Here is a 12,930-nt window from a genome sequence, read left to right as displayed (position 1 = left end):
TCTTGGGTCCAGGTTCCTCCTGGAAGGGGTGGAGCTAGGCTGGCCCCTGGGCCTCTCAGTAGCCTCAGGCTTGGCTAAGTCCGGCTGAGGAAGCATGGGGAACTGGCTGAGAAAGAGACTCCGACTGGACATCCTCACCTGACTGTCCCCAAATCCACAGCCATGGCCCTGTCCCCATCTCTTGGCCATGGATTCCCCTCGGAGCCCCTCAACCAACCCCTGGGTGCTCCTAGGGAGCCGGACATTACTGGATGCACCATCGGCCCTGTGCCTGGAGAGGAGACAAGCAGGTGGGATTCCAAGGAGGGGACGGTGGGAAGGACCACGTGTGACCACGATTGAATAGGACATGGAGGAAGCTGGGGACGGAGTTTGAGTAGAAAAGGTGGCACAGTGGCTCATCCAGGGCCCCATCAACATTCCTTATCTTCAGGTCAGAGCAGGCCCAGGCCTCCTTGAGCCCTCCTGAGCACATCACAGGTGAAGTGAAGGACACCGAGCCTGCCACCGGGCCCCCAAGACTACCCCTGGCCTCTTCCCATGAGCATCAAGATGGGGGCAAGTGCTGCGAGGTGAGCTGACCACACCCTTTGTGCCAGCCCACTTCCTCCCTGTTCCCGAGAATCTGCCTCTTGCTCTAGGAACCATACGGTGGTTCTGAGGAGGTGTTGGTGTCTGTGGAGGAAGGGATACTGTAAGGATATTTGCCAACCAGTATAGAAGTATTTCAGTTATTTTTAATTTCTTGTGTGTGTGTGTGTGTGTGTGTGTGTGTGTGTGTGTGTGTGCACATGCATGTGGGGAAGCCAGAGGGTCAATGTCACTCGGTCACTCTCCACCATATCTTTTGAGACAGGGTCTCTCACTGAACCTGGAGCTCACTCATTTGGCTAGGTTGTCTGGCCAGTGAGCTCCAGGAACCTGCCTACCTCGACCTCTCCAGCACTGGCATTACTGAGCAGTGCCACATGCTTGGTTCTTTGTGTGCTGGGAATCCAGACTCGGGTCATCACCCTCACTTCACAGAAAACACTTTATCCACTGAGCCAGCTTCCCCACCTCATTTGAGACAGGCTTTCACTATGTAGCTTAGGCTGGCCTTGAACCTTCAATTCTCTTGCCTCAGAGAGCTGGGATTTTAAGTATGTATCTCCATTTCCAAGCTTGGCATATTTCAGTATTTTACCAAGTAGGAAATCATAATTTCATCAATGGCCTTAGTACAGCCCCATTCCTTTTGAGGGGGGGTACTCTGCTCCATTACCCCTCTCATTTTAGACGCATATAAGGAGGTTTCTTGAAGGCTTGAGATCCTGAAGACCTTGAATTAGTTGTCTCCAACCTTGGGGTACAAGGCTGCTGAGTGGGGGCAGCTTCAGTGTTGCCCTGGAGATGGGCATTGCTTCAAAGAAGCATGGACAAGGCGGCAGCCTGCATGGGAACAGGGCATTGCATTGGCTCGCCGCCGGCCCTGATTTGGACCCCTGTAATCTCCAGCATGCTGTCTCTGGCCTGGAAGTCCTAGAAACTGAGCAGGACAGCCTACGTCTTTGTCTGTTGGGGTTGAGCTTCCAGCTACAGGACCTGGAACAAGGCCTTGGATCTTGGACACTGGCCCACAGCAGGATTGTCCAGCTGCAGGTGGGCAGTGGGGGGCCAGCGGGAGTAGGCAGAGTCCTAGGCATGGGTGCAAGCTTCCTGGGTGGAAAGTGGGTTAAGTACATATTCTGACTTCTGCCTAGGACATGGAGGGGGAAATAACTCCAGGTTTCGGGGGGAGGGGGGTCTGGTATCATGGTCATGTGTGTGAGAGTGTCTAACCACGTGTTTCAGGCCCTACAGGCAGAGCTACGAGGGGCAGCCGAGCGTGTGGATGCATTGCTGGCATTTGGTGAGGGGTTGGCAGAGAGGAGTGAGCCCAGGGTCTGGGCCTCTCTGGAGCGGGTCCTGAGGGCCCTTGGAACCCACCGAGACACCATCTTCCATCGGCTCTGGCAGCTGCAGACCCAGCTGATCAGCTATAGCCTGGTAGGCCCTGCCCCAGTAGTCCCCAGCCCAGGCCCTCATCCCCCAACTCCTATGACATCTGTCCTCTGCTCCAGGTGCTTGAGAAGGCCAACCTCCTGGACCGGGACTTGGAAGTTGAGGGAGACACAGACGGGCCAGCACCTGGTGGAATCTGGGGGCCCTGGGCACCCAGTACCCTCCCTACTCCTGCAGAGTTGGAATGGGACCCAGCAGGGGATGTTGGGGGTCTTGGGCCCTCAGGGCAAAAGATATCTCGGGTACCAGGAGCTCCCTGTGAGCTGTGTGGCTACAGGGGACCCCAGGGCAGCGGACAGGGCCTTGAGGTGAGATCAGCCCCCCTCAAAGGCCCTCTACTTGGCCGGACACCATAGGGCACCTCTCTGTATTTTCTAGCATGGCCTTTCCGTTCAAGGAAGACTTGGCTCTGTCTCCCCTCTAAGCCTCTCTCTCTCTCTCTCTCTCTCTCTCTCTCTCTCTCTCTCTCTCTCTCTCTCTCCAGATTCATGCTATGCAGCACAGGCTGGCCTTGAACTCACAATCCTCATGCTAAATCTTGGGATTATAGGCATGCCCGGCATGCCCACCTATCTATGTCCACCACAAATGTCCCCATGATTCTCTTGTGCTGTCTGTCCTGGTCTCTAGGACCCATTTGCTCTCCTTCCTCTTTGTCCTCGTATTCTGCTCTCCTGCGTGCCACAGGCACAATCCTGATCCTCCTCCAAACACAGCAGCCTCACTCGCATCTAAGCACAAGATGCATGTCCAGCTCACCTCTCCCCTTTCAGCCCAGTCTCCTTACGTGTCACCTCTTCAGAGAGCTCTTGTGACCCAGCTTAGCATTTCCAACCATTATTTCCTGATATCTTTACCACGGCTTGATACGATACATTTACTTGTTAATTTTTTACCTCTCTGGGTAGACTGTTAGGCTCCACAGGGACCAGGATTTTGCCCATTCCATCCTCACCATGCCTCCTAGAAGTGTACCTGGTGTGTAATAGACACTCATTAAATATTTACTGAGTGAATGAATAAGTAAAGTTTCTCTGCTCTTGGTTTCTTTGGCTCTGCCCTCTGTCTTTCTCATGAGATCTGGGTGTACCCGCATAATTTCGTCTCTGTGGCATCTCCTTCCAGCCCCTTCCATAACTACACTACCAGTCTTCCAAGAACCACGAACCTTTCTCTTCCCACAGGACCTGCTCACGTTGGGGCTCAGCCACCGGAAACACTTAGCAGCTCACCATCGAAGGCGTCTCCGGAAGCCTCAGGTGAGCCAGGAGCACAAGGGGGTGTTGATGGCAAGTAAAAGACCCAACTCATATTGACTGCCACACACAGGCCATGAATTCAGGACCTAAAAATGTATCAGGGCTCAATCCCTGTCTTTTGGCCTCTTCTCCAGCCCCAGCTGCTACAGTCCCTTTTCCCTGGTTTTCTAACCTACCCCTATGACCCCTGACGTACTAGCAGTAGCCAAAGTCCAGGGCCTGACTTCACCTGCCCAGCTTGGGTCATAGGCTGCACCCTGAACTGCTCTGATTGGCCAGGTCTGAGTCACATGCCCCATCATGGAAGAGGGGAAAACAGAAATCAGTTTAACGGGACCCTGAAGGTCTGAGTGTGGAGGCATGCACACACCCACATACCATCCCACCAATGTTAACAGGAAAAGGGCAATGGATGCACAAAGAACGCATACAGACACCCACCACACTATTAAGTTCATGTGTGGTTCAGGGGTGCCAGGAAGGGAGGAGAACTAGGCTAGCCCTGGAGGTCTAGAGTAGAAAGAGAACGTCCCCCACTTAAGTGTCGCTGCCTTTCATTCTACTGCTGGCCGCTGTCTACCCTCAGGACAAGAAGAGACAAGCATCTCCCAGTCCACCAGATGTGATGCTGGAGGTGGATCATGGGTGAGAATGGGGCTGGGGTGCGGGTGAGAGGGATCGTGGTAGCATCCCACCCTTGTTTTTAATGCTCTGTCTCTTCTCAGGATCCCTGCTTCTGCACCCAGGCGGCCCCTGACCCTCTTCTTTCTGCTTCTCTTCTTCCTTCTGCTGGGTGCCACGTTGTTGCTGCCCTTGTCAGGGGTCCCCTGCTGTTCTCATGCCCGACTGGCCAGGACGCCCTACCTGGTGCTCAGCTACGTCAATGGTCTCCCTCCAATCTGAGTCCACAGCCCAGACATGTGTATTAAATGGTTGCTTTCCAAAGATGTCTAAGAATATTGAGTGCTTGAGAACTTGGAAATGGAGACAGCCTGGATATGTTTTCGACAGCCCCTTCTATACCTGTGTGTCTGAGGGCAGAACACAAAACTGAATGAGCCTCCCTCAGCTGGGGTTCCCCAGATTGTAATGCAAAAGCCCAAGTTGTTGATTTTGAGAGCCAACAAAGGGAAGAGTGGTAGGAAAGTGAGGGTGGGTCCAGGGAAGGGAGAAAGAGTGGGCGGCTGCTCTCGGTACCCAGAGTGCCAAGTGGCTGGGGACCCTGGGAAACCGTGTGCAGCACACTCCAACTTGTTCCAGGCTTCCACACCTCCCCATGAGGTCTCTCTTTGGGGAGGCGGACTCTCTAATACTTCCTGTCTGTCTGTCTGTCCTTCCCGTGAACACCAGTCTCTGGGGGTTGGGGAGAAAGAAATCGCAGATGGCACCTGCCACAGGAAGTCAGAGGCAGGTGTGAGGCCGGGGCAGGTGCTGTGGGTGAGCTGCCAACACCCGAGCTGTCTCACATCCATTCTGGAGATGGTCCCATATTCTACAGAAGGGTGCAGGCTGTTATCACTAGCTCAGGACTGTGAGACACCCTCTTTTCTGGGAGATATTTTTCCCTGGTAGGGTCTTACTGCATAGTCCAGGGCAGTTTTGAACCCCCAGTCCTCCTGCCTCAACCTCCAGAGGACTGGGATTACAGGTGTGTGCCATCAGGCCTAGCTAATAGTTCTGTGTTGCTGAAACCCAGGGCCTGGCACACGCCAGGCAAGTGCTCCCCCACTGAGCCACATCTCTGGTCCAAACCCCTGGACTAGACAACACCAGGCTGCAGTCTAGTCTCCTCAGACCTAAGGTTCAGGGGAAGGGGTGGGAACAGACTGAAGCACAAGAATGAGGCAGAGTCCTGTGCTGACCCCAGACGCACACTGAACACAGCTCTTCCCTGTGGGGGTCCCAGATGTTCACTGAACACATCTCCTCCTCCCTGTGGTGCTCTCCAAGCTGCACACAGAACACACACCTCCTCGAATTCCCACAACCCAACAAGGCCCACTGCAGCCAGGTGCAAACCGAAGTCAGGGCCGAGGCCACACAGGGGTGAGTGACTAAAGCCAAGTCTGCCGTGACTTTAATGGAAATGGGAGTTTCGTTGTGTGGGTAACTGAGAAATTCAGAACTTCTGGCACAACTAGATCCCACATGATGTCTATCTCTGCGCCAATCCCGGTCCCCCTTTTCGTTCATAACCTAGTGGCCTGACTGTCCCATCAATTTAGCAGCCAATAGGATCCCTCTCCCTTTACACTTCTACATGGAAGTCCCAAGCAGGGCTCCTCTGGCTTAGATTACATGCTCTACCTTCACCAGGGGCCACAGTCAGTTCTGTGGGGATCATGGAGACTAAACAGAAGTGTGTCTTCAAAGGAAACTGAAATGGTTCCTGGAAATGCACAAAAGGGACCTCAGGGTCTGGGAAGCAGTGGCTTCCAGGAGACTCCACACTAAGTGTTGAGTGTTCAAACCAGTAGCCAAGGGATGTACCAGAATCTGCAATTATGGTCTGTCTTTCTAAATGCATTTATTTATCATTTATGTGCACAAGCAGGTGGACATCAAAGGACAAATTGCCATAGTTAGTCCTCGTCTTCTAACGTGTGGTCCCTAGGATGTGAGCTCAAGCTCAACTTGTCAGCCTTGGCACCAAACTGCTTTATCCACTGAACCATCGGGCCCATTTTTTTCTTTTTTCTTTTCTTTCTTTTTTTTTTTTTTTTGAGACAAGGTGTCTCTATATAGCTCATGGCACCTAGGGCAGGTCAAGCTCAGTGGTCAGAGCACTTGCTCAGCAAACACAAGGCCCTAAGTTCATGCCCAGAACCACAAACAAAACAAACAACAAACCAGCATATGTTATGGTAGAACATGCCTGTGGTCCTAGCATTCTGGACGTAGTGGCATGACAGGCTGGAAGCCATCATCCCTTACGTGGTCAGATTGAGCTACGTTGAGTCTGTCTCAAAAACTAAACCAACCAAGATCATCTTGACGATCAAAACTGAGGCTGAGAGATGAACAGGTAGCTAACATCCCACGGTGAGGGGTAATAAAATTGAGGTAACAGCCACATGTAAGTAGTGTCATAGCCTCTTTCTGTCACACAACAAGACTCAGCTTGGACCCCACGTTCCTCCCTTTTGTTCCCACCTGCCTCTCCACCCTTGGCATGGAAGTACATGTTTCTAATCCTAGGGTTTACAGGCTGAGGCAGAAGGAACTCAATGCTGAGACCAGCCTAGGCTACATCATAGCAAGACCATCTCAAAAGAAACAAAAAGCAAAAACCCCTAAGGACAGAAAAATCTTAAGACAATCGACAAGGAAGTAAGTACACCTCACATTTATTCTCTTTATACAAGAATCCTGAGGAAGACTAACAGGAGTAGGAACTGCCTCTTAGAAACACCCAGAAGGGATTCTCCAGGAGTCTTTGGCTGATCAGCTGGGACGAGCTACTGTAAACCCTCCCTTACAATCCTGGTTTGTCACAATGAGTGGGACACGGTTTTCCAAACCGGGCTGCAAGTTTCTCACGGTTCAACGGGGTATTTTTATTAAACTTGCTAGGGCAAAAGTCTGCTTTTCTCCGCGTGAAAAACAGCAAAGGGCAGGCCCTCAAGAGCGCGGGGTGGGTGTGTTCTCAGAAGTCAAGAGAGGTGTCGGCTCCTATTCGTCCGTGGGGAGGAGGACGTGCATTTCTGCTCTTTGACTTTGTGTTAGCGCATCACAACATGCACGGTGCAGCCTGCCAGTGCCACAGCATGCCTGGAACCTTCCTGGCGAGGGAGTGTCTGATCTCTCACCCTGCATCAAGAAAGTTCGGCTGTCTCTCAAGACATCTCACCTTCCATCAGTTGAGTTCCCGGTCTTGCCCCAAACTGTCCGGAGGCACCCTTCTCTGGGTCTGTCACCGTCCACCGGATCTCGTCTCCCGTGCCCCTGTGCCTTCACAAGGACTCTTTGGGCTATCCCTATCGTCCAGCGTGGTCCCTGGGGTTGTGTCGGTGGGTTCCTCAGCCGGTCCCCGAGGGCGCACGAAGGTACCCATGGCCGTGGCGTGGCCGGAACGCAGCAGCTGTAGCTGGCGCCGTCCCCGGCGGTACAGATACTCGATACGCAGCACGTCGGAGCGCGGAAGGCTGGCGTGCTGCCGGAACTCGGCTCGCACCCGCGCCTCGGCGCCGGGTTTCCCCCGCCCGGCGCGCAGCAGCTCTCGGTACAGGCTCAGAACTTGCCTCTGCAGCCTGCTGGGCCGGCTCATGATCGCTGGGTCGCAGGCAGTCGCAGCAAACCCGCCGGAAGCACCGCCCCAACACACACTCCTAGGAAGCGAAAGGGCAAGGCAACGGCCACGTCCGCGAGAGGTCCCGCCTCCCGTGTTCCGGTGTTGCCGCATCCGATTGGTTGGTGCCGCAGTACGTCACGGCGGCTTTAGTTGGGGGTGGGGACGGAGTCGCTGGTCCTCTGGTCGACTCTTAAAGGGAATTGGTGTCCTTGAGCCGACTACGGTTCTGGAGAACGTGTGAACTTGAATTCAGGGAAGGGAAAGGAACTAAGCGATTAGACTCTGGCTGAGAGTTGGAGGAAACCGTCCTGATTCCAGGGAGGACGGAAAGCGAGGGTTCGAATCTGTGGGTCACCAAAGGACGCAAGGACATTGGGAAAGGACAAACAGTTTTTTTTTAAGATTTATAATTTTAGGGGTTGGAAAGTGTATAAGCTGACGACATGATCGCTCCATGGTATGGTTAAGGGGAAGATTTTTATTGTAGATATGAAAGAGGACAGCCAGAGACATCTTGAAGAGTCCAGAGCAGAGAAAGTAGCCTGGACGTGGCCAGGGCTGTGTGCCAGAGAGGGGAGAATACCAGGGGATAGAGAGTAGAGAAAACACAATGAGAGGAGCAGGGGCGGAGCATAGAAAGAGAACAGCTGGAATAGCAGGGTTGTAAGGAGAATGAGTATCTGGGGGCAGGGAAGCCTGCAAGCTGGAGGGAGTTTAGGATAGGGGAGGAGGTGAGGATGCTTTGAAATGTGTAACAGGTACTTGTGGTACTGAGGGAACCTGAAGGCTAGCTAGCATGGGCTCTGGTGTGCTGGTAAGTGCCACAGGTAGCCGGTCCCTTCTGCCAGAGGTAAGGGAGTGACTCTTTTTGGTAGATGAGAGCCAATTTCACAAGTTCCTGAGGGATGGTTGTTTTTTGTCTATCTGCCAGAATTTGGGAAAAGGAGTTTCTTCATACCCGACAGACTGGAACTGGCTATGTAGACTAGACTGGCCTGGAACTCCAAAGATCTCTGTGCCTCTGCCTCTCCAGTGCTGGGATTAAAGGTGTGCACAAACACAAGAGCCTTATATTTATTTGTGTGTGTGTGTGATCCTCTGGAACTGGGGTTACACATAGTAGTGAGCCAACATGTGGGTGCTGGGAATGGAATCCAGGTACCCTGAAAGAGCAGCTAGTGCTCTTAACAACTTAGCTATCTCTCCTGAATGTGTGCATGTGAACTCATGGACAGACTGGTGTCTTGGAGACCAAAGGAGAGGGTCAGAGCCCATGAAGCTGGAGCGACAGGCCATTGTGAATCTCATGGGTGCTGAGTGTAAGAAAAATTAAGCAGAGAGGCAGACAGACTCATTTCAACGGGCTAAGACTGCTTTTTTGGAACAGCAAGGGACCCCAACATCCATGGGATGAAGGTTGAGTGCATTTAGAGGGGCTGAAGGACATGTGTGTATATACATACAGAGATACATAGGAAGTTACAGATTTTTTTGGGGGGGTGGGAGCAGGATGGGTTGGTTTTAATACCCAGATGTACTGTTTCTGCAGGTGGAGCAGGTCAGGCTGGGGCCAAGTCATTCTTTATGGCTAAGGGCTATGGCACAGAACAGCCTGATTCAATTCCTCGTGACCTGAAGGCTATTACCCAACACTGAGACTCAAACTCAGGTCCTCTGGAAGAGCAGAAGTCTTTTTAACTGCTGAGCCGTCTCTCCAGTTTTCTCCCGATGTTCTGCGGTATGGTCTGGCTGTGTAGCAACAGTGGGAAAGTCCTTACAAGCTGTTGGGCTGGCCTGGCAGCCTTCAGGTCTCCCCAGGATCTCAGTCCTCCCGGGCTGTGAGGTGTCATGCTACTTACACTGGGGCAGGGGAGGGTAATGGACCCTGCCCTCTTACATCCCTCAGGAAAGGGAATAAGTGAGGGACCCCTGGAGAAGCCCAAAGCCCTCTGCCCAGTGCACTGCTATGCCTCTGGTCATGTAGGTGAGCCAAGTCACTGGGCCACAGAGCTCATTTCCATCTTGTATATGTTCCTAAAAGAAGCTTTGGTGTGTGTGTGTGTGTGTGTGTGTGTGTGTGTGTGTGTGTGTGTTGATCTGTCTCATTTCTCTTATCTATGTCTTAATAATAACCTGTTTTTATAATTTTTTCTATCTAAATTGTTTTCTGAACACTTACTTTATGCCAGGCACCACTCTATATACTTCAGTGTTTTGTTTTGGTTTGGTTTTTGTTTTGTTTTGAAACAAAATTTCTCTGTGTAGCCCTGGTTGTCCTGGAACTCACTTTGTACACCAGACTGGCCTTGAACTCACAAAGATCTACCTGCATCTACCTCCCTAGTGTGGAGTTTTCCTGTCCCACAGCTACTCTCAAATAATCACTCAAAGGCTTATTTTAATTACAAATGCTCGGCCAGTAGCTCAGGCTTGTTACTAGCTAACGCTTACATTTTAATTGACCCATTTCTATTAATCTATATATTGCTATGTGACTCATGGCTTTACCTTCCTCTAGCATCTCTTGCTCCCTCAGCTGCTGGCTGGTATCTCCCTTGACCCTGCCCTTCTCCTTTCCAGCATTCTCACTAGTACTAGCATTAAAGTGTATGCCAACACCACCCGGCTATACTTTAATGATTTGTTTTCTATTATTTATGCTGCACATGGCCAGAGATGTATCTTGGATGGTAGAGTTCTTGTCTGGCATGTATGAATCCCCAACACTGAATAAAACCAGTTGTGGTCGTGTACAACTTTATTCCAGCCTGGGTACATAACAAGACTCTGCCTTAAAACAAAACCAACAAAAAGCTTCTGAGGTGACCAGTGTGTCAACTCTGTGGTAGTGTGGCAATGCCAGTGCAGATGTGTCTGTTCTTTTGACTTGTTCCTCTTGCTGGGGGTCATCTCTTCATTCTCAGGATCCTCTGGTTTTGTTTTGTTTGTTTGTTTGTTTGTTTGTTTTTTTTTGTTTTTTCGAGACAGGGTTTCTCTGTGTAGCTTTGCGCCTTTCCTGGAACTCACTTGGTAGCCCAGGCTGGCCTCGAACTCACAGAGATCCGCCTTTCTGTGCCTCCCGAGTGCTGGGATTAAAGGCGTGCGCCACCACCGCCCGGCCCGATCCTCTGGGTTTTAAACTTCCATGCCTTTCTTGTCAATTGGCTCTTTATCTCCAAGACATCTGTGTCAAACAGGCTGAAGGTCTTGCTTTATTTTCCTGTGGACTGAAGGCCATAAACCCGGAAACATATACTATTCCCCCTGCCATGGCTCCACCCAAGACTTTCTGATCGTGGCCTCTCAGTTTGCCTTTGGAGAGCTGGCCCTGCTCTCTGTGGGGTTTCCTAGGTGATAGATATGCTTTTTCTCTGCTTCCAGATGTGGACAGATTCCCCAAGACCTGTCCCATCAGCCAACCAATGTGATTGGTTTAGAGATGAGAAAATGCCTTTGGAACGTGGAGGATCAGCCCTGAGACTTTTGCTCAAACTAATGAGAAATAAGTGCTGGCTCCCCACCAGGATAGCTCAGCTGTAGGAACTTGAAATGGTCCCTCCACCTCTGCCCACAAACACAAGAATAGTCTGAGAATTAAGCTATAGTTTTCAAATATCTGCTGTTTATTTCTTCCCAGAATTAGGATATTGAGCTGTACACCTGACTGCTCAGCTAAAGATGTATCATCCTCCTTTGTAGCCAGATGATAGAGTTCTACAAAGTGTTGGCATCTGGGGAATACAAGAAAGTGATATGTGCCATTTCTGGGCTGTATCTTCGAAAGAGATCCAATCCCTTTGTCTGTCTCCCTGCCCCTTCCATAGTATATGAATGTAGAAGTGGTGGGGACCAGGTTATGACTGCCACTTGGGAGGCATAGCCAGACATACCCTAGAAAGCTCACCCAGTGCATGCCTGTAAATCCCATCGATTGAGAGATGAAGACAGGAAGATAGGGAGTTCAAGGCCAGCCTGGGCTGTATAAGACCCTGTCTTGAAAGAAGAAGGAAGATTGGAGGGATGGCTTAGTGGTTAAGAGCACTTTGAATAGAAATGGCCCCCATAGGCATATAGATTTGAATGCTTGGTCACCCAGGATGGCACTATAAGGAGGTGTGGCCTTTTTGGAAGAAGTGTGTCACAGGGGGTGGGTTTTGGGTTTCAAATGCTCAAGCCAGGCCCAGTAGCTCACTCTCACTTCCTGCTGCCTGTTAATCCAGATGTAGAACTTGTAGATGTAACCAACCGTCTTATTAAATAAGAAACACAGAGCCGATTCAGAGAAGAAAGCCAAGAGGTCAGAGCTAAGAGCTTCACCCTTCCTGCTTCAGCGATCCTCTTCAGCCAAGAGAACTACTTCCTGTGTGTTTGTCTTATATAGTCTTTCTGTTCTGCCTTCTCATTGGTTGTAAACCCAAACACATGACTGCCTCGTCACTGCCTGTCTATAGAGACTTCCAGGTCTTTATGGTTGGTATTGAGATTAAAGGCGTGTGTCTCCAATGCTGGCTGTATCCTTGAACACACAGAGATCTACCTAGCTCTGTCTACCAAGTGCTGGGACTAAAGGCATGCGCCACCACCGCCACGCTCTTGCTATGGTTCTAATAGCTCTAACCCCCGGGCAACTTTATTAACATACAATCAAAATCACATTTCAGTACAAATAAAGTACCACCATAAGAACTCTCAGCTCTTTCCCCAGCACAGTGTCTGCCTGCATGCTGCCATGCTTCTACCATGACAGTAATGGACTATAAGCCAGTCCCAATTAAATGTTTTCCTTTATAAAAGTTGCTGTGGTCATGGTGTCTCTTCACAGCAACAGAAAACCTAAACTAAGACAGACGTTCCTAGTACCCACGTAGGGTGACTCACAACTGCTGTAACTCAATGATGCTACCTTCTGGCCTCTGTGGGCACCGTCACACATGTGCACACACATAGGGATGTTTTGCCTGCATGTGTATCTGCACAAAATGTGTGTGCAACGCCAGTGCAGGTCAGAAGAGGGTGTCAGATCCCCTTGGAAGAGTTATGGCTGGTTGTGAACCAAGATGTGGTGTGGTGATGTTGTGTTCCCCAATATATTGTGCACCCCAATAAACTTATCTGGGGTCAGAGAACCAAACAGCCACTAGACAGACATAGAGGCCAGAAAATGGTGGCACACACACCTTTAATCCTAGCATTCTGGAGGCAGAGATCCATCTGGATCTCTGTGAGTTCAAAGACACACTGGAAACAACCAGGCATGGTGACACCTTTAATCCCAGGAAGTGATGGCAGGAAGCAGAAAGGTATTTAAGGCGTGAAAACCAGGAACTAGAGCCTAGT

General features: G+C 50.9%; 2 protein-coding genes across 3 annotated transcripts; one reads left to right on the top strand and one right to left on the bottom strand.

The window, feature by feature from the left end:
- The first annotated feature begins 51 nt into the window (after positions 1–51).
- Positions 52–4,232, top strand: Syne4 (spectrin repeat containing nuclear envelope family member 4). Of its 2 annotated transcripts, XM_059275802.1 has the most exons (8): positions 52–290; positions 434–572; positions 1,498–1,641; positions 1,834–2,028; positions 2,103–2,351; positions 3,228–3,302; positions 3,889–3,947; positions 4,028–4,232. In XM_059275802.1, exons 1-8 carry the CDS (start codon positions 163–165, stop codon positions 4,203–4,205), a joined length of 1,167 nt encoding a protein of 388 aa, XP_059131785.1. In that variant the 5' UTR covers positions 52–162; the 3' UTR covers positions 4,206–4,232. The 2 variants fall into 2 exon arrangements, with proteins under 2 accessions (XP_059131785.1, XP_059131792.1); XM_059275809.1 differs by lacking the exon at positions 2,103–2,351.
- A 2,401-nt stretch (positions 4,233–6,633) lies between these two features.
- Positions 6,634–7,676, bottom strand: Sdhaf1 (succinate dehydrogenase complex assembly factor 1). The gene has a single exon (XM_059276092.1). It carries the CDS (start codon positions 7,567–7,569, stop codon positions 7,216–7,218), a length of 354 nt encoding a protein of 117 aa, XP_059132075.1. The 5' UTR covers positions 7,570–7,676; the 3' UTR covers positions 6,634–7,215.
- Positions 7,677–12,930: the final 5,254 nt, after the last annotated feature.

This window comes from Peromyscus eremicus, chromosome 1 (genome assembly GCF_949786415.1).
Source record: "Peromyscus eremicus chromosome 1, PerEre_H2_v1, whole genome shotgun sequence".
NCBI classification, from domain to species: Eukaryota; Metazoa; Chordata; class Mammalia; order Rodentia; family Cricetidae; genus Peromyscus; species Peromyscus eremicus.
This window is presented reverse-complemented; position numbering and strand designations above follow the sequence as displayed.

What these genes read in the sequence shown, in the direction of transcription:
- Syne4 (XM_059275802.1), top strand. Translation starts at nt 163, where the DNA reads ATGGCCCTGTCCCCATCTCTTGGCCATGGATTCCCCTCGGAGCCCCTC. An exon ending in CCTGGAGAGGAGACAAGCAG is followed by an intron (nt 291 to 433) that starts GTGGGATTCCAA and finishes CCTTATCTTCAG; the next exon opens with GTCAGAGCAGGCCCAGGCCT. An exon ending in GGCGTCTCCGGAAGCCTCAG is followed by an intron (nt 3,303 to 3,888) that starts GTGAGCCAGGAG and finishes GTCTACCCTCAG; the next exon opens with GACAAGAAGAGACAAGCATC.
- Sdhaf1 (XM_059276092.1), bottom strand. Translation starts at nt 7,569, where the DNA reads ATGAGCCGGCCCAGCAGGCTGCAGAGGCAAGTTCTGAGCCTGTACCGA.